The 20,873-nt window shown below is 42.4% G+C and overlaps 1 protein-coding gene across 2 annotated transcripts in view; it reads right to left on the reverse strand.

Moving 5' to 3' along the window:
• ZC3HAV1L (zinc finger CCCH-type containing, antiviral 1 like) overlaps window positions 1-20,873 on the reverse strand; it is a 61,528-nt gene that overhangs the window by 16,751 nt on the left and 23,904 nt on the right. The window contains exons 1-3 of one of the 2 annotated variants that reach the window (XM_056517964.1): window positions 6,723-6,821; window positions 6,496-6,611; window positions 5,950-6,406 (exon numbers count right to left, since the gene is read on the reverse strand). In XM_056517964.1, coding sequence (XP_056373939.1) covers window positions 5,950-6,406; window positions 6,496-6,611; window positions 6,723-6,747 — 598 coding nt within the window. In that variant the 5' untranslated portion in view covers window positions 6,748-6,821. Of the gene's footprint in view, window positions 1-5,949; window positions 6,407-6,495; window positions 6,612-6,722; window positions 6,822-11,415; window positions 11,552-20,873 lie in introns of those variants that run through there. The other variant, XM_056517963.1, reaches the window with a different exon arrangement.

Here is a 20,873-nt window from a genome sequence, read left to right on the forward strand (position 1 = left end):
TCAAGAGCTGGGGTATCTCTTGTTTCAAGGACTGCCTTAAACCGGTTCCCAGTACTCCCTGCCGTGACCCTGTGGTTCCCCCTGTAACCGGTCTCCCTAAGGCCTATATGGACTTTGCTGATGTGTTTTGCAAAAAACAAGCTGAGACTCTACCTCCTCACAGGCCTTATGACTGTCCTATTGACCTCCTCCCGGGCACTACTCCACCCCGGGGCAGAATTTATCCTCTGTCCGCCCCAGAGACTCTTGCTATGTCTGAGTACATCCAGGAAAATTTAAAAAAGGGGTTTATCCGCAAATCCTCCTCTCCTGCCGGAGCTGGATTTTTCTTTGTGTCCAAAAAAGATGGCTCCCTACGTCCTTGCATTGACTACCGCGGTCTTAATAAAATCACGGTAAAGAACCGCTACCCTCTACCTCTTATCTCTGAACTCTTTGATCGCCTCCAAGGTGCCCACATCTTTACCAAACTGGACTTAAGAGGTGCTTATAATCTCATCCGCATCAGGGAGGGGGATGAATGGAAAACGGCATTTAACACTAGAGATGGACACTTTGAGTATCTGGTCATGCCCTTTGGCCTGTGCAACGCCCCTGCCGTCTTCCAAGACTTTGTTAATGAAATTTTTCGTGATCTCTTATATTCCTGTGTTGTTGTGTATCTGGACGATATTCTGATTTTTTCTGCCAACCTAGAAGAACACCGCCAGCATGTCCGCATGGTTCTTCAGAGACTTCGTGACAATCAACTTTATGCCAAAATGGAGAAATGTCTGTTTGAATGTCAATCTCTTCCTTTCCTAGGATACTTGGTCTCTGGCCAGGGACTACAAATGGATCCAGACAAACTCTCTGCCGTCTTAGATTGGCCACGCCCCTCCGGACTCCGTGCTATCTAACGTTTTTTGGGGTTCGCCAATTATTACAGACAATTTATTCCACATTTTTCCACCATTGTGGCTCCTATCGTGGCTTTAACCAAGAAGAATGCCAATCCTAAGTCCTGGCCTCCTCAAGCGGAAGACGCCTTTAAACGGCTCAAGTCGGCCTTTTCTTCTGCTCCCGTGCTCTCCAGACCGGACCCATCTAAACCCTTCCTATTGGAGGTTGATGCCTCCTCAGTAGGAGCTGGAGCGGTTCTTCTACAAAAAAATTCTTCCGGGCATGCTGTTACCTGTGGTTTTTTTTCTAGGACCTTCTCTCCGGCGGAGAGGAACTACTCCATCGGGGATCGAGAGCTACTGGCCATTAAATTAGCACTTGAGGAATGGAGGCATCTGCTGGAGGGATCTAAATTTCCAGTTATTATTTACACCGATCACAAGAATCTCTCCTATCTCCAGTCTGCCCAACGGCTGAATCCTCGCCATGCCAGGTGGTCTCTGTTCTTTGCCCGGTTTAATTTTGAAATTCACTTTCGCCCTGCCGATAAGAACATCAGGGCCGATGCTCTCTCTCGTTCCTCGGATGCCTCAGAAGTAGAGCTCTCTCCGCAACACATCATTCCTCCTGACTGCCTGATCTCCACTTCTCCAGCCTCCATCAGGCAAACTCCTCCAGGGAAGACCTTCGTCTCTCCACGCCAACGCCTCGGAATCCTCAAATGGGGTCACTCCTCCCATCTCGCAGGCCATGCGGGCATCAAGAAATCCGTGCAACTCATCTCTCGTTTCTATTGGTGGCCGACTCTGGAGACGGATGTTGTTGATTTTGTGCGGGCCTGCACTGTCTGTGCCCGGGACAAGACTCCTCGCCAGAAGCCTGCTGGTCTCCTTCACCCTCTGCCTGTCCCCGAACAGCCTTGGTCTCTGATTGGTATGGACTTTATTACTGACTTACCCCCATCCCGTGGCAACACTGTTGTTTGGGTGGTCGTTGATCGATTTTCCAAGATGGCACATTTTATTCCTCTTCCTGGTCTTCCTTCAGGGCCTCAGTTGGCAAAACAATTTTTTGTACACATTTTTCGTCTTCACGGGTTGCCCACGCAGATCGTCTCGGATAGAGGCGTCCAATTCGTGTCAAAATTCTGGAGGGCTCTCTGTAAACAACTCAAGATTAAATTAAACTTTTCTTCTGCTTATCATCCTCAATCCAATGGGCAAGTAGAAAGAATTAACCAGGTCCTGGGTGATTATTTACGGCATTTTGTTTCCTCCCGCCAGGATGACTGGGCAGATCTTCTACCATGGGCCGAATTCTCGTATAACTTCAGAGTCTCTGAATCTTCTTCCAAATCCCCATTTTTCGTGGTGTACGGCCGTCACCCTCTTCCCCCCCTCCCTACTCCCTTGCCCTCTGGCTTGCCCGCTGTGGATGAAATAACTCGTGATCTTTCCACCATATGGAAAGAGACCCAAAATTCTCTCTTACAGGCTTCATCACGCATGAAGAAGTTTGCTGATAAGAAAAGAAGAGCTCCCCCCATTTTTTCTCCCGGAGACAAGGTATGGCTCTCCGCTAAATATGTCCGCTTCCGTGTTCCCAGCTACAAATTGGGACCACGCTATCTTGGTCCTTTCAAAGTTTTGTGCCAGATTAATCCTGTCTCTTACAAACTTCTTCTTCCTCCCTCTCTTCGTATTCCTAATGCCTTTCATGTCTCTCTTCTTAAACCACTCATCCTCAACCGTTTCTCTGCTAAACTTATTTCTCCCACTCCTGTCTCCGGTTCTTCGGACGTCTTTCCTGTAAAGGAGATACTGGCCTCCAAAAAGGTCAGAGGGAAAACCTTTTTTCTGGTCGACTGGGAGGGCTGTGGTCCTGAAGAGAGATCCTGGGAACCTGAGGACAATATCCTAGATAAAAGTCTGGTCCTCAGGTTCTCAGGCTCAAAGAAGAGGGGGAGACCCAAGGGGGGGGTTCTGTTACGCCGAGCGCTCCGGGTCCCCGTTCCTCCCCGGAGCGCTCGCTACACTCTCGTTACTGCAGCGCCCCGGTCGGATCCACTGACCGGGTGCGCTGCGATACTGCCTCCAGCCGGGATGCGATTCGCGATGCGGGTGGCGCCCGCTCGCGATGCGCACCCCGGCTCCCGTACCTGACTCGCTCTCCGTCGGTCCTGTCCCGGCGCGCGCGGCCCCGCTCCCTAGGGCGCGCGCGCGCCGGGTCTCTGCGATTTAAAGGGCCACTGCGCCGCTGATTGGCGCAGTGGTTCTAATTAGTGTGTTCACCTGTGCACTCCATATATATACCTCACTTCCCCTGCACTCCCTCGCCGGATCTTGTTGCCCTTGTGCCTAGTGAAAGCGTTCCCTTGTGTGTTCCTAGCCTGTGTTCCAGACCTCCTGCCGTTGCCCCTGACTACGATCCTTGCTGCCTGCCCCGACCTTCTGCTACGTCCGACCTTGCTTCTGTCTACTCCCTTGTACCGCGCCTATCTTCAGCAGTCAGAGAGGTTGAGCCGTTGCTAGTGGATACGACCTGGTCACTACCGCCGCAGCAAGACCATCCCGCTTTGCGGCGGGCTCTGGTGAATACCAGTAGTGACTTAGAACCGATCCACTAGCACGGTCCACGCCAATCCCTCTCTGGCACAGAGGATCCACCTCCTGCCAGCCGGCATCGTGACAGTTATGAAGATTAAATCATCAAATTTCCGGGAATTGAATGCCATTTATCTAGCCCTCTGTTGCTTAGAGCCTTATGTCTCAGAAATCCGTATTGGTACGGACTGACAACGCCACAGCGGCATTTTACCTGACCAAACAGGGAGGTACCCGATGTCTAGCATTGCAAAACCTGTTTACAAGAATTATGGCTTGGGCAGAACCAATGGTGGTGGATCTAAAAGCAACTCATATCAAGGGGACACTGAATCACCAGGCAGATCTGCTGAGCCGGGAGACACTTCTCCCAACCGAATGATCTCTGAATCCGACCTACTTCAAGATGCTGGTAGACAAGTGGGGGTATCCAGACCTCGACATAATGGCCACTCTGGAGAACCGGAAATTGAAGAAATTGGTATCCCTGAGACCTTGGGATTATCCAGACATCCTGGATGCATTTTCAACTCCATGGAGCTAGAGGTTTGTTTACATCTTTTCTCCGGTGTTACCCAGGGTCCTCAGCAAAATCTAGAGGGAACAACCAAAGGTGATCTTGGTAACACCGTTCTGGCCACGCAAAGCCTGGTGTCCTGTGGTCCTGCAGCTCGCAGAGGGGAATTACTTCAGGTTTCCAGTAGTGCCAGATTTAACAGAAAGGATTCCTCCATCCTCATCCGGAGAGATTACATCTATCAGCTTGGTTCCTGAGAGGGAAAGATTGATCCAACAAGGTTTCTCTGCAGAGGTTGCAGAAACTCTTATGTCATCTAGAAGGTCATCCATAAATTTTGTTAATTCAAGATTATGAAGAAAGTTTCAGAGTTGGTTATCTCTGTCTAACTCTCAGGTTTCTGTTTCATTCATACTTCAAGAGGGTTATGAGAAAGGATTGAAGCCAAACACACTAAAGGTTCACATGACAGCTATTAATGCCATGACGGACGGAAAATTTACAAAATGAACCACTGATTACAAGATTTTTCAAAGCCCTGAAGAAATTAAGGCCTACCGTCTGTCCCCTGTGGCTTCCTGTGACCTGGGTCTGGTCCTAAATGCCTTAACTAGGGCTCCCTTTGAACCCATTGGAGAGATTGAGCTAAAATGGTTGTCTATGAAGTTGGTGTTCCTGATTGCTGTGACCTCAGCTAAAAGAGTCGGGGAGCTCCAGGCTCTATCTTCCAGGGAACCTTATCTAAAAATCCTGCCTGAAGGAGTGAAACTTAGGACTATGCCAGCATTTCGTCCTAAAGTATCTTCGGCTACAAAAATTAATAAGGAAACATGTCTGCCAGTATTCTTTCCAGATCCCAAGACTGAAGAAGAACAGAGATTGCATCTGCTGGATGTCAAACGCACATTGACGTGTTATCTTGGTCGAGTACAGGAGTTTCAGAAGGAAGAAAACCTCTTTGTTGTGTCTGCTGGTGTCAACAAAGGTAGTAAAGCTTCAAAGGACACTCTTGTAAGGTGGATCGGCACCGCAATTGTAGAGGCTTATTCAAGAGAAGGAAGAGAACCTCTTAAACCCTTGAAATCTCACTCGACTCGAGCTACTACGGCCTAGTGGGCAGAAAGGGAACAAGTTTCATTAATGGAAATTTATAAAGCAGCCTCCTGGTCATCATCTTCCACCTTCGCTAGGCACTACAGGCTGGATTTCCGGACCTCAAACCCAACCTTCAGCACCGGAGTGTTGTCTGCAGCTTGTAAAGATTAATCCCCCCCTTTTGGTTCTATGTTAGATCCTTTCTGTGCTGCCAGAGGGACGATGAGGAAAGTGGGTATTTTACTTACCGTAATCCTACTTTCCTCGAGTCCTGAAGGCAGCACAATACCCACCCAATAAAGATTATTTTGCATTCTATCGGTCAATTTTATTACACAATGAGCATGGGGTGCTGGGTACCTATATGGAGCGTCTGGCCCAACCCAGCAATTATGTTAATTAACTATTAGTTTTTTCTAGGGGATGGTCCTGATTTGGAATGGCGAACTAGTATATCCCTTCTGTGCTGCCTTTGAGACTCGAGGAAAGTAGAATTACGGTAAGCAAAATACCCACTATATACATTGTTTCCTCAGTATATACAGTATATAGATGTAATACCACTATATACATTGTTTCCTCAGTATATACATGTAATACCACTATATACATTGTTTCCTCAGTATATACAGTATATACATGTAATACCACTATATACATTGTTTCCTCAGTATATACATGTAATACCACTATATACATTGTTTCCTCAGTATATACAGTATATACATGTAATACCACTATATACATTGTTTCCTCAGTATATACATGTAATACCACTATATACATTTTCCTCAGTATATACATGTAATACCACTTTATACATTGTTTCCTAAGTATCTACTTATCCCATACCTTCTCTTTCTTGTTGGTACCCCTTCTTTCTGTTTCGGGATTTTCCTTTTCCTCCTTTTTTTCCTCCTTCTTCTCTTTCTCCTCCTCTTTCTCCTTCTCTTTCTCCTCCTCTTTCTCCTTCTCTTCCTCCTCCTCCTCCTCCTCCTTTTCCTCCTCTTTTCCCTCCTTTTCTTCCTCTCTGGGCTCCAGGCTGCCACTTCTGGTCCTTCTTATTCTCTGCCCATACCGCCTGGACACATTCATGGTATTTCACCGTATAGATCATCTCAAAGTTCTTAATAGTCTCCTCAGGTATACCCCAGCGAGTGAGTAAGAGATCAGAACTGAACTCCAGGAGGCGGTGAGAACGTTTACAGTTACGAAAACGACATTCTCCTCGTGTAAAGAAACCGCAAACATGAAGCCACGAACAATCCTCCCCGAGATCACATGAGTCCTGTAGATACTTCACACAAACCTGTACAACACAACAAAAAGGTGTAAAAAGATAAATAGTCCCAGCTGTCGGCACTATAACCCCAAAGCATGAAGTCCAAGTGCTTTTACCACCAGCAGGTCAGTTTGACATAAACCACGTGTGTCGGTCCTCTGCGCATAAACCAGGGCGCCCCAATACCCAAGTGTCCATCCAATAACTTGTAAAGAAGAATGGGGGACGATACCTAAAGAAATATCCTTGTCTGAGATCGGTGCTGCCCTTCATTCTTCTTTACAAGTTACTACAAAAAGGTATATTTACATATACAGACAGTATTAAAGTAGTTTTATGTTACATGTCATGAGGATAGCATGTGCCATGGTTGTGTGTCATGAACTCTGCGAACTCCCATCATCTCTTCCTCTAGACTGAGGGACAAAACTGTGTGTCTCCCGCCATCCCCTGAGGAGATTCTGCCCGGCAACAACAGCTGCACTGGAGGTTGTTTACCTATGAAGCCTTATAAGGGCAATGGAATGTGGACCATGTGATAATGTCATGTGACCTGCCTCAGGGGGAGGAAATAAGTAACTGTTGGTTCTGGTGTCTTCTCTAAGGGGACATAAGGATCACATGGTTCTGGTGTCTTCTCTGAGGGGACATAAGGATCACATGGTTCTGGTGTCTTCTCTGAGGGGACATAAGGATCACATGGTTCTGGTGTCTTCTCTGAGGGGACATAATGATCACATGGTTCTGGTGTCTTCTCTGAGGGGACATAAGGATCACATGGTTCTGGTGTCTTCTCTGAGAGGACATAAGGATCACATGGTTCTGGTGTCTTCTCTGAGGGGACATAAGGATCACATGGTTCTGGTGTCTTCTCTGAGGGGACATAGTGATCACATGGTTCTGGTGTCTTCTCTGAGAGGACATAATGATCACATGGTTCTGGGGTCTTCTCTGAGGGGACATAATGATCACATAGTTCTGGTGTCTTCTCTGAGAGGACATAAGGATCACATGGTTCTGGGGTCTTCTCTGAGGGGACATAATGATCACATGGTTCTGGGGTCTTCTCTGAGGGGACAAAAGGATCACATGGTTCTGGTGTCTTCTCTGAGGGGACATAAGGATCACATGGTTCTGGTGTCTTCTCTGAGAGGACATAATGATCACATGGTTCTGGTGTCTTCTCTGAGGGGACATAAGGATCACATGGTTCTGGGGTCTTCTCTGAGGGGACAAAAGGATCACATGGTTCTGGTGTCTTATCTGAGGGGACATAAGGATCACATGATTCTGGTGTCTTCTCTGAGAGGACATAATGATCACATGGTTCTGGTGTCTTCTCTGAGAGGACATAATGATCACATGGTTCTGGTGTCTTCTCTGAGGAGACATAAGGATCACATGGTTCTGGTATCTTCTCTGAGAGGACATACTGATCACATGGTTCTGGGGTCTTCTCTGAGGGGACATAATGATCACATGGTTCTGGTGTCTTCTCTGAGAGGACATAATGATCACATGGTTCTGGTGTCTTCTCTGAGAGGAAACAAGGATCACATGGTTCTGGTGTCTTCTCTAAGGGGACATAATGATCACATGGTTCTGGTGTCTGAGGGGACATAATGATCACATGGTTCTGGTGTCTGAGGGGACATAATGATCACATGGTTCTGGTGTCTGAGGGGACATAATGATCACATGGTTCTGGTGTCTTCTCTGAGGGTACATAAGGATCACATGGTTCTGGTGTCTTCTCTGAGAGGACATAATGATCACATGGTTCTGGTGTCTTCTCTGAGAGGAAACAAGGATCACATGGTTCTGGTGTCTTCTCTAAGGGGACATAAGGATCACATGGTTCTGGTGTCTTCTCTGAGGGGACATAATGATCACATGGTTCTGGGGTCTTCTCTGAGGGGACATAATGATCACATGGTTCTGGTGTCCTTTCTGAGAGGACATAAGGATCACATGGTTCTGGGGTCTTCTCTGAGGGGACAAAAGGATCACATGGTTCTGGTGTCTTCTCTGAGGGGACATAAGGATCACATGGTTCTGGTGTCTTCTCTGAGAGGACATAATGATCACATGGTTCTGGTGTCTTCTCTGAGGGGACATGAGGATCACATGGTTCTGGTGTCTTCTCTGAGGGGACATAAGGATCACATGGTTCTGGTGTCTTCTCTGAGGGGACATAATGATCACATGGTTCTGGTGTCTTCTCTGAGGGGACATAAGGATCACATGGTTCTGGTGTCTTCTCTGAGGGGACATAATGATCACATGGTTCTGGTGTCTTCTCTGAGGGGACATAAGGATCACATGGTCCTGGTGTCTTCTCTGAGGGGACATAATGATCACATGGTTCTGGTGTCCTTTCTGAGAGGACATAAGGATCACATGGTTCTGGTGTCTTCTCTGAGGGGACATAAGGATCACATGGTTCTGGTGTCTTCTCTGAGAGGACATAATGATCACATGGTTCTGGTGTCTTCTCTGAGGGGACATAATGATCACATGGTTCTGGTGTCTTCTCTGAGAGGACATAAGGATCACATGGTTCTGGTATCTTCTCTGAGAGGACATAATGATCACATGGTTCTGGTATCTTCTCTGAGAGGACATAATGATCACATGATCTCAGGACAACATGGAGCTACTCAATCTGGGGATAAGGGCCACTTTACATTGCATTCTTGTAAATAGTAGGCAGTATTATAGTAGTTATATTCTTGTATATAGGAGGCAGTATTATAGTAGTTATATTCTTATATATAGGAGCAGTATTATAGTAGTTATATTCTTATATATAGGAGCAGTATTATAGTAGTTATATTCTTATATATAGGAGCAGTATTATAGTAGTTATATTCTTATATACAAGAGCAGTATTATAGTAGTTATATTCTTGTATATAGGAGCAGTATTATAGTAGTTATATTCTTGTATATAGGAGCAGTATTATAGTAGTTATATTCTTGTATATAGGAGCAGTATTATAGTAGTTATATTCTTATATATAGGAGCAGTATTATAGTAGTTATATTCTTATATATAGGAGCAGTATTATAGTAGTTATATTCTTGTATATAGGAGCAGTATTATAGTAGTTATATTCTTGTATATAGGAGCAATATTATAGTAGTTATATTCTTGTAAATAGTAGGCAGTATTATAGTAGTTATATTCTTGTATATAGGAGGCAGTATTATAGTAGTTATATTCTTGTATATAGGAGCAGTATTATAGTAGTTATATTCTTGTATATAGGAGCAGAATTATAGTAGTTATATTCTTGTATATAGGAGGCAGTATTATAGTAGTTATATTCTTGTATATAGGGGGCAGTATTATAGTAGTTATATTCTTGTATATAGGAGCAGTATTATAGTAGTTATATTCTTGTATATAGGGGCAGTATTATAGTAGTTATATTCTTGTATATAGGGGCAGTATTAGAGTAGTTATATTCTTGTATATAGGGGGCAGTATTATAGTAGATATATTCTTGTATATAGGAGCAGTATTATAGTAGTTATATTCTTGTATATAGGAGGCAGTATTATAGTAGTTATATTCATGTATATAGGAGCAGTATTATAGTAGTTATATTTCTGTATAAAGGAGCAGTATTATAGTAGTTATATTCTTGTATATAGGAGCAGTATTATAGTAGTTATATTCTTCTATATAGGAGGCAGTATTATAGTAGTTATATTCTTGTATATAGGGGGCAGTATTATAGTAGTTATATTCTTGTATATAGGAGCAGTATTATAGTAGTTATATTCTTGTATATAGGGGCAGTATTATAGTAGTTATATTCTTGTATATAGGGGCAGTATTAGAGTAGTTATATTCTTGTATATAGGGGGCAGTATTATAGTAGATATATTCTTGTATATAGGAGCAGTATTATAGTAGTTATATTCTTGTATATAGGAGGCAGTATTATAGTAGTTATATTCATGTATATAGAAGGAGTATTATAGGAGTTATATTCTTGTATATAAGAGCAGTATTATAGTAGTTATATTCTTGTATATAGGAGCAGTATTATAGTAGTTATATTCTTGTATATAGGAGCAGTATTATAGTAGTTATATTCTTGTATATAGGAGGCAGTATTATAGTAGTTATATTCATGTATATAGGAGGCAGTATTATAGTAGTTATATTCTTGTATATAGGAGCAGTATTATAGTAGTTATATTCTTGTATATAGGAGGCAGTATTATAGTAGTTATATTCATGTATATAGGAGGAGTATTATAGGAGTTATATTCTTGTATATAAGAGCAGTATTATAGTAGTTATATTCTTGTATATAGGAGCAGTATTATAGTAGTTATATTCTTGTATATAGGAGCAGTATTATAGTAGTTATATTCTTGTATATAGGAGGCAGTATTATAGTAGTTATATTCATGTATATAGGAGGCAGTATTATAGTAGTTATATTCTTGTATATAGGAGCAGTATTATAGTAGTTATATTCTTGTATATAGGAGCAGTATTATAGTAGGTATATTCTTGTATATAGGAGCAGTATTATAGTAGTTATATTCTTGTATATAGGAGGCAGTATTATAGTAGTTATATTCATGTATATAGGAGGCAGTATTATAGTAGTTATATTCTTGTATATAGGAGCAGTATTATAGTAGTTATATTCTTGTATATAGGAGCAGTATTATAGTAGTTATATTCATGTATATAGGAGGCAGTATTATAGTAGTTATATTCTTGTATATAGGAGCAGTATTATAGTAGTTATATTCTTGTATATAGGAGGCAGTATTATAGTAGTTATATTCATGTATATAGGAGGCAGTATTATAGTAGTTATATTCTTGTATATAGGAGCAGTATTATAGTAGTTATATTCTTGTATATAGGAGCAGTATTATAGTAGATATATTCTTGTATATAGGAGCAGTATTATAGTAGTTATATTCTTGTATATAGGGGGCAGTATTATAGTAGTTTTCTTCCTATACATCTGTACATTATTTGCCCCGTTGTCCTGTTCTTACCCCCGGCAGCAGTTGGTTGTCGTTCTGGAGCAGGAGAATCTTTATCTCATCCTCATTCAGTCCACTGATCTCATTGGCCTTCAAGACCTTCTGGTTCTGATCTGATAAAATATCATGGGAGAACGGGCACCGGGGCCTGAAAAAGAAGAAATACACGATAATGTCTGCTTAGCCACTGTATCTAAGCTCATGTGTGATACAGTCTGCTGAGTCGCTGTATCTAAGCTAATGTGTGATACATTCGGCTGAGTCGCTGTATCTAAGCTTACGTGTGATACGGTCTGCTGAGTCGCTGTATCTAAGCTCATGTGTGATACAGTCTGCTGAGTCACTGTATCTAAGCTGATGTGTGATACAGTCTGCTGAGTCGCTGTATCTAAGCTCATGTGTGATACAGTCTGCTGAGTCGCTGTATCTAAGCTCATGTGTGATACATAGAAAAAGGATGTATAACAACAAGTGTATACAAGAACCAGTCCTCTAGAGCCAATAGAGATAAGAAATGAGAAAATAGGAAAGAAAAATAGAAAAGAGATGAAAATGGATGAAATTAAAAATTAAAAAATTCTAAAAATGATAAAAATAATACTGTAGTGAATTAAAAGATGGAAATTAGATATATATTCCTTAATAGTCCCGAATCAAAGTTGGAAACATAAAAAAGATATAACACATTTATTCATAATGTAATATACATCGGTGCACGGCCCTTACACCAGATGTATTACAAAAACATTAATAAAAAATATACAAAATGATGATATCAAAATTCTATATCACAATCAGCCACCTTTAAATCATTGTCAATTTGCTAAAGAAATGGTCTCTGATAAAGTGATGTCCGTGCAGCAGGTAATGGTATATAGAGGCCCAGACTTGTTCACAATGTTATAAAGGAGTTTCCGTAAACGCTGCACATACAGTATGGTACCTGTAGTCCGCAACGGGATGTAGTTCACGCTGTCCTGCGGTAATGATGGCGCTCGGAGCTGGCACAGAGCTGCCTCTGGCCCAGAGGTGGTTGCTCCAGCGGTCCCGGCGGGTACAGGGGGGCACGGATCTGCGTCCGGCCGTAGCGTTTGCTGGATGGTATAAACAGGTAAGTGAGCTGCGTCCTCGTGCTGGATCGGGCGCGCGATCCCAATAGTAGTCCAAGAGGAGGGTACTGCAGCGCTGCAGAGGGCTGTATCGTGGGTATCCGATAATCATAAAGGTGCTGATAGAAGTAGATAAAGATGGCGAACAGGGCTATACGCGTTTCAAGACAAAGGTCTCATTCTTCAGTAGCCAGAATTGCATAATGGTAAAGCCAACACAAGATTCGGGTTTAAATAGTGCAAGGATTGTGATGTCACAGATCTAGGAGAGACAAAAAACCTGCAAAACTGATCCATAGATACATAAATAGAAAATAGGGGAAAAGAGACAGAAAAAGAGATAGACGAAAGCTACATGGAAAGAGAGACAGAGTATACATTACTAGATAGGAGAATATATCACAGAATATATATATATATATAAAAGGAAAATGATACAAATATGCGTATATAAAGAATATATCCAAAAATAGTAGTAAGAGATAACGATGTGTAATAGTGTGATATACATCGCAATAAAATGATATATATATATTGCAAATTTGTTGTGCGAAATATAGTTAAAAAAAAAATAATAATAATAAAAAAATATAAAATAAAAAAATATATAAAAAAAAAAAAAATTTGTAGTGGGAATTATAAAAAATATTTAGATAGCAATAAAGTGTATGAGAATATAAAAAATGAATGTGGGTTGTATATGAATATGGTGGTCAAGATGGTAATGGACAATAGATAAAAAATAATAATAAAAAATGAATAATAGAAAATGACAAAAAATGACAAAAAATGAAGATGATAAAAATAATAAAAATAGAAATAAAATTAAAAATATGAGTATAAAAATAGGATTGGAAAATGGGAATACTTGTGAGACGAAATGATAAATAAATAAATAAATAATTAACGGAAATAAAAATAGAATGAAATTCAATGTGAAAATAAACATGGTAGTAATAAAATAATAATAATCATAAAAAATAAACAACAACAATTATATTTCCATTATATGTATTCTTTTTTACATTTATTTTCATCCACATTTATTTTTAGTTATATCTCCATTATTAATTTTATTTTCACATGTTTTCAATTCTCATCATTATTTTCATCTTTTTGTTTATTTTCATTTTATTTCAATCATTTTTTATTTCATTTTTTATCTTTTATTATTTATTTTTTATTTTTTATGATTATTATCATTTTATTACTACCATGTTTATTTTCACATTGAATTTCATTCTATTTTATTTCCGTTAATTATTTATTTATCATTTCGTCTCACAAGTATTCCCATTTTCCAATCCTATTTTTATACTCATATTTTTAATTTTATTTCTATTTTTATTATTTTTATCATCTTCATTTTTTGTCATTTTTTGTCATTTTCTATTATTCATTTTTTATTATTATTTTTTTATCTATTGTCCATTACCATCTTGACCACCATATTCATATACAACCCACATTCATTTTTTATATTCTCATACACTTTATTGCTATCTAAATATTTTTTATAATTCCCACTACAAATTTTTAATTTTTTTTATATTTTTTTATTTTATATTTTTTTATTATTATTATTTTTTTTTAACTATATTTCGCACAACAAATTTGCAATATATATATATCATTTTATTGCGATGTATATCACACTATTACACATCGTTATCTCTTACTACTATTTTTGGATATATTCTTTATATACGCATATTTGTATCATTTTCCTTTTATATATATATATATTCTGTGATATATTCTCCTATCTAGTAATGTATACTCTGTCTCTCTTTCCATGTAGCTTTCGTCAATCTCTTTCTCTGTCTCTTTTCCCCTATTTTCTATTTATGTATCTATGGATCAGTTTTGCAGGTTTTTTGTCTCTCCTAGATCTGTGACATCACAATCCTTGCACTATTTAAACCCGAATCTTGTGTTGGCTTTACCATTATGCAATTCTGGCTACTGAAGAATGAGACCTTTGTCTTGAAACGCGTATAGCCCTGTTCGCCATCTTTATCTACTTCTATCAGCACCTTTATCATTATCGGATACCCACGATACAGCCCTCTGCAGCGCTGCAGTACCCTCCTCTTGGACTACTATTGGGATCGCGCGCCCGATCCAGCACGAGGACGCAGCTCACTTACCTGTTTATACCATCCAGCAAACGCTACGGCCGGACGCAGATCCGTGCCCCCCTGTACCCCGCCGGGACCGCTGGAGCAACCACCTCTGGGCCGGAGGCAGCTCTGTGCCAGCTCCGAGCGCCATCATTACCGCAGGACAGCGTGAACTACATCCCGTTGCGGACTACAGGTACCATACTGTATGTGCAGCGTTTACGGAAACTCCTTTATAACATTGTGAACAAGTCTGGGCCTCTATATACCATTACCTGCTGCACGGACATCACTTTATCAGAGACCATTTCTTTAGCAAATTGACAATGATTTAAAGGTGGCTGATTGTGATATAGAATTTTGATATCATCATTTTGTATATTTTTTATTAATGTTTTTGTAATACATCTGGTGTAAGGGCCGTGCACCGATGTATATTACATTATGAATAAATGTGTTATATCTTTTTTATGTTTCCAACTTTGATTCGGGACTATTAAGGAATATATATCTAATTTCCATCTTTTAATTCACTACAGTATTATTTTTATCATTTTTAGAATTTTTTAATTTTTCTTTTCATCCATTTTCATCTCTTTTCTATTTTTCTTTCCTATTTTCTCATTTCTTATCTCTATTGGCTCTAGAGGACTGGTTCTTGTATACACTTGTTGTTATACATCCTTTTTCTATATATACCTTTAGGTCTGTGGGGTAGAGACCTACCCGGTTAACCTCGAGTCAGCACCGGCAGAGTGAGCTACACAATTCTTGTTGTATTTTCATGTGCGATACAGTTTGCTGAGTCGCTGTATCTAAGCTCATATGTGATACAGTCTGCTGAGTCGCTGTATCTAAGCTCATGTGTCATACAGTCTGCTGAGTCACTGTATCTAAGCTCATGTGTGATATAGTCTGCTGAGTCGCTGTATCTAAGCTCATGTGTGATATAGTCTGCTGAGTCGCTGTATCTAAGCTCATGTGTGATATAGTCTGTTGAGTCGCTGTATCTAAGCTCATGTGTGATATAGTCTGCTGAGTCGCTGTATCTAAGCTCATGTGTCATACAGTCTGCTGAGTCGCTGTATCTAAGCTCGTGTGTCATACAGTCTGCTGAGTCGCTGTATCTAAGCTCGTGTGTGATATAGTCTGCTGGGTCGCTGTACCTAAGCTCATGTGTGATACAGTTTGCTGAGTCGCTGTATCTAAGCTCATATGTGATACAGTCTGCTGAGTCGCTGTATCTAAGCTCATGTGTGATACAGTCTGCTGAGTCACTGTATCTAAGCTCATATGTGATACAGTCTTCTGAGTCGCTGTATCTAAGCTCATGTGTGATACAGTCTGCTGAGTCGCTGTATCTAAACTCATGTGTGATATAGTCTGCTGAGTCGCTGTATCTAAGCTCATGTGTGATACAGTCTGCTGAGTCACTGTATCTAAGCTCATGTGTCATACAGTCTGCTGAGTCGCTGTACCTAAGCTCATGTGTGATACAGTCTGCTGAGTCACTGTATTTAAGCTCATGTGTGATACAGTCTGCTGAGTCGCTGTATCTAAGCTCATGTGTGATATAGTCTGCTGAGTCGCTGTATCTAAGCTCATGTGTGATACAGTCTGCTGAGTCACTGTATCTAAGCTCATGTGTCATACAGTCTGCTGAGTTGCTGCACCTAAGCTCATGTGTGATACAGTCTGCTGAGTCGCTGTATCTAAGCTCATGTGTGATACAGTCTGCTGAGTCGCTGTACCTAAGCTCATGTGTGATACAGTCTGCTGAGTCGCTGTACCTAAGCTCATGTGTGATACAGTCTGCTGAGTAGCTGTATCTAAGCTCATGTGTGATAGTCTGCTGAGTCGCTGTATCTAAGCTCATGTGTGATACAGTCTGCTGAGTCACTGTATCTAAGCTCATGTGTGATACAGTCTTCTGAGTCGCTGTATCTAAGCTCATGTGTGATATAGTCTGCTGAGTCGCTGTATCTAAGCTCATGTGTGATATAGTCTGCTGAGTCGCTGTATCTAAGCTCATATGTGATATAGTCTGCTGAGTCGCTGTATCTAAGCTCATGTGTGATACAGTCTGCTGAGTCGCTGTATCTAAGCTCATATGTGATATAGTCTGCTGAGTCGCTGTATCTAAGCTCATGTGTGATACAGTCTGCTGAGTCGCTGTATCTAAGCTCATGTGTGATATAGTCTGCTGAGTCGCTGTATCTAAGCTCATGTGTGATATAGTCTGCTGAGTCGCTGTATCTAAGCTCATGTGTGATACAGTCTGCTGAGTCGCTGTATCTAAGCTCATATGTGATATAGTCTGCTGAGTCGCTGTATCTAAGCTCATGTGTGATACAGTCTGCTGAGTCGCTGTATCTAAGCTCATGTGTGATATAGTCTGCTGAGTCGCTGTATCTAAGCTCATGTGTGATACAGTCTGCTGAGTCGCTGTATCTAAGCTCATGTGTGATACAGTCTGTTGAGTCGCTGTATCAAAGCTCATGTGTGATACTGCTAAGGCCACTTTCACATTGCCGTAGTGTGACAGACGTCAGGGGAGTCAGGGAGAATAGCGGGGAAAAAATTCAGCAAGAGCCCCTGCTATTCCCGTAAAAACAAAGAAAACAGATCCCGGTGGCCCGTCTATTAGGAAATGGACCCGTTATTGCCCGTCTATTAGGAAATGGACCCGTTGTTCCCCGTCTATTAGGAAATGGACCCGTTGTTCCCCGTCTATTAGGAAATGGACCCGTTGTTGCCCGTCTATTAGGAAATGGACCCGTTGTTCCCCGTCTATTAGGAATGGACCCGTTGTTCCCCGTCTATAAGGAAATGGACCCGTTATTGCCCGTCTATTAGGAAATGGACCCGTTGTTCCCCGTCTATAAGGAAATGGACCCGTTGTTCCCCGTCTATAAGGAAATGGACCCGTTGTTGCCCGTCTATTAGGAAATGGACCCGTTGTTGCCCGTCTATTAGGAAATGGACCCGTTGTTCCCCGTCTATAAGGAAATGGACCCGTTGTTGCCCGTCTATTAGGAAATGGACACGTTGTTGCCCGTCTATAAGGAAATGGACCCGTTGTTCCCCGTCTATTAGGAAATGGACCCGTTGTTCCCCGTCTATTAGGAAATGGACCCGTTGTTCCCCGTCTATTAGGAAATGGACCCGTTGTTGCCCGTCTATTAGGAAATGGATCCTTTGTTCCCCGTCTATTAGGAAATGGACCCGTTGTTGCCCGTCTATTAGGAAATGGACCCGTTGTTCCTCGTCTATTAGGAAATGGACCCGTTGTTCCCCGTCTATTAGGAAATGGACCCGTTGTTCCTCGTCTATTAGGAAATGGACCCGTTGTTGCCCCTCTATTAGGAAATGGACCCGTTGTTGCCCCTCTATTAGGAAATGGACCCGTTGTTGCCCGTCTATTAGGAAATGGACCCGTTGTTCCCCGTCTATTAGGAATGGACCCGTTGTTCCCCGTCTATAAGGAAATGGACCCGTTATTGCCCGTCTATTAGGAAATGGACCCGTTGTTCCCCGTCTATAAGGAAATGGACCCGTTGTTCCCCGTCTATAAGGAAATGGACCCGTTGTTGCCCGTCTATTAGGAAATGGACCCGTTGTTGCCCATCTATTAGGAAATGGACCCGTTGTTCCCCGTCTATAAGGAAATGGACCCGTTATTGCCCGTCTATTAGGAAATGGACACGTTGTTGCCCGTCTATAAGGAAATGGACCCGTTGTTCCCCGTCTATTAGGAAATGGACCCGTTGTTCCCCGTCTATTAGGAAATGGACCCGTTGTTCCCCGTCTATTAGGAAATGGACCCGTTGTTGCCCGTCTATTAGGAAATGGATCCTTTGTTCCCCGTCTATTAGGAAATGGACCCGTTGTTGCCCGTCTATTAGGAAATGGACCCGTTGTTCCTCGTCTATAAGGAAATGGACCCGTTGTTCCCCGTCTATTAGGAAATGGACCCGTTGTTCCTCGTCTATTAGGAAATGGACCCGTTGTTGCCCCTCTATTAGGAAATGGACCCGTTGTTGCCCCTCTATTAGGAAATGGACCCGTTGTTGCCCGTCTATTAGGAAATGGACCCGTTGTTCCCCGTCTATTAGGAAATGGACCCGTTGTTGCCCGTCTATTAGGAAATGGACCCGTTGTTGCCCGTCTATTAGGAAATGGACCCGTTCTTGCCCGTCTATTAGGAAATGGACCCGTTGTTACCCGTCTATTAGGAAATGGACCCGTTGTTGCCCGTCTATTAGGAAATGGACCCGTTGTTCCCCGTCTATTAGGAAATGGACCCGTTGTTCCCCGTCTATTAGAAAAATGGACCCGTTATTGCCCGTCTATTAGGAAATGGACCCGTTGTTGCCCGTCTATTAGGAAATGGACCCGTTGTTCCCCGTCTATTAGGAAATGGACCCGTTGTTGCCCGTCTATTAGGAAATGGACCCGTTGTTACCCATCTATTAGGAAATGGACCCGTTGTTGCCCGTCTATTAGGAAATGGACCCGTTGTTACCCGTCTATTAGGAAATGGACCCGTTGTTGCCCGTGTATTAGGAAATGGACCCGTTGTTCCCCGTCTATTAGGAAATGGACCCGTTGTTGCCCGTCTATTAGGAAATGGACCCGTTCTTGCCCGTCTATTAGGAAATGGACCCGTTGTTACCCGTCTATTAGGAAATGGACCCATTGTTGCCCGTCTATTAGGAAATGGACCCGTTGTTCCCCGTCTATTAGGAAATGGACCCGTTGTTCCCCGTCTATTAGAAAAATGGACCCGTTATTGCCCGTCTATTGGGAAATGGACCCGTTGTTGCCCGTCTATTAGGAAATGGACCCGTTCTTGCCCGTCTATTAGGAAATGGACCCGTTGTTACCCGTCTATTAGGAAATGGACCCGTTGTTGCCCGTCTATTAGGAAATGGACCCGTTGTTCCCCGTCTATTAGGAAATGGACCCGTTGTTCCCCGTCTATTAGAAAAATGGACCCGTTATTGCCCGTCTATTAGGAAATGGACCCGTTGTTGCCCGTCTATTAGGAAATGGACCCGTTCTTGCCCGTCTATTAGGAAATGGACCCGTTGTTACCCGTCTATTAGGAAATGGACCCGTTGTTGCCCGTCTATTAGGAAATGGACCCGTTGTTCCCCGTCTATTAGGAAATGGACCCGTTGTTCCCCGTCTATTAGAAAAATGGACCCGTTGTTGCCCGTCTATTAGGAAATGGACCCGTTGTTGCCCGTCTATTAGGAAATGGACCCGTTGTTCCCCGTCTATTAGGAAATGGACCCGTTGTTGCCCGTCTATTAGGAAATGGACCCGTTGTTGCCCGTCTATTAGGAAATGGACCCGTTGTTCCCCGTCTATTAGGAAATGGACCTGTTGTTCCCCGTCTATTAGGAAATGGACCCGTTGTTCCTCGTCTATTAGGAAATGGACCCGTTGTTCCCCCGTCTATTAGGAAATGGACCCGTTGTTGCCCGTCTATTAGGAAATGGACCCGTTGTTGCCCGTCTATTAGGAAATGGACCCGTTGTTGCCCGTCTATTAGGAAATGGACCCGTTGTTGCCCGTCTATTAGGAAATGGACCCGTTGTTGCCCGTCTATTAGGAAATGGACCCGTTGTTGCCCGTCTATTAGGAAATGGACCCGTTGTTGCCCGTCTATTAGGAAAAGGACCCGTTGTTGCCCGTCTATTAGGAAATGGACCCGTTGTTCCCCGTCTATTAGGAAATGGACCCGTTGTTCCCCGTCTATTAGGAAATGGACCCGTTGTTGCCCGTCTATTAGGAAATGGACCCGTTGTTGCCCGTCTATTAGGAAATGGACCCGTTGTTGCCCGTCTATTAGGAAATGGACCCGTTGTTGCCCGTCTATTAGGAAATTGACCCGTTGTTGCCCGTCTATTAGGAAATGGACCCGTTGTTGCCCGTCTATTAGGAAATGGACCCGTTGTTGCCCGTCTATTAGGAAATGGACCCGTTGTTCCCCGTCTATTAGGAAATGGACCCGTTGTTTCCCGTCTATTAGGAAATGGACCCGTTGTTCCCCGTCTATTAGGAAATGGACCCGTTGTTGCCCGTCTATTAGGAAATGAACCCGTTGTTGCCCGTCTATTAGGAAATGGACCCGTTGTTCCCCGTCTATTAGGAAATGGACCCGTTGTTCCCCGTCTATTAGGAAATGGACCCGTTGTTCCCCGTCTATTAGGAAATGGACCCGTTGTTG

This window comes from Hyla sarda, chromosome 4 (genome assembly GCF_029499605.1).
Source record: "Hyla sarda isolate aHylSar1 chromosome 4, aHylSar1.hap1, whole genome shotgun sequence".
NCBI lineage: Eukaryota > Metazoa > Chordata > Amphibia > Anura > Hylidae > Hyla > Hyla sarda.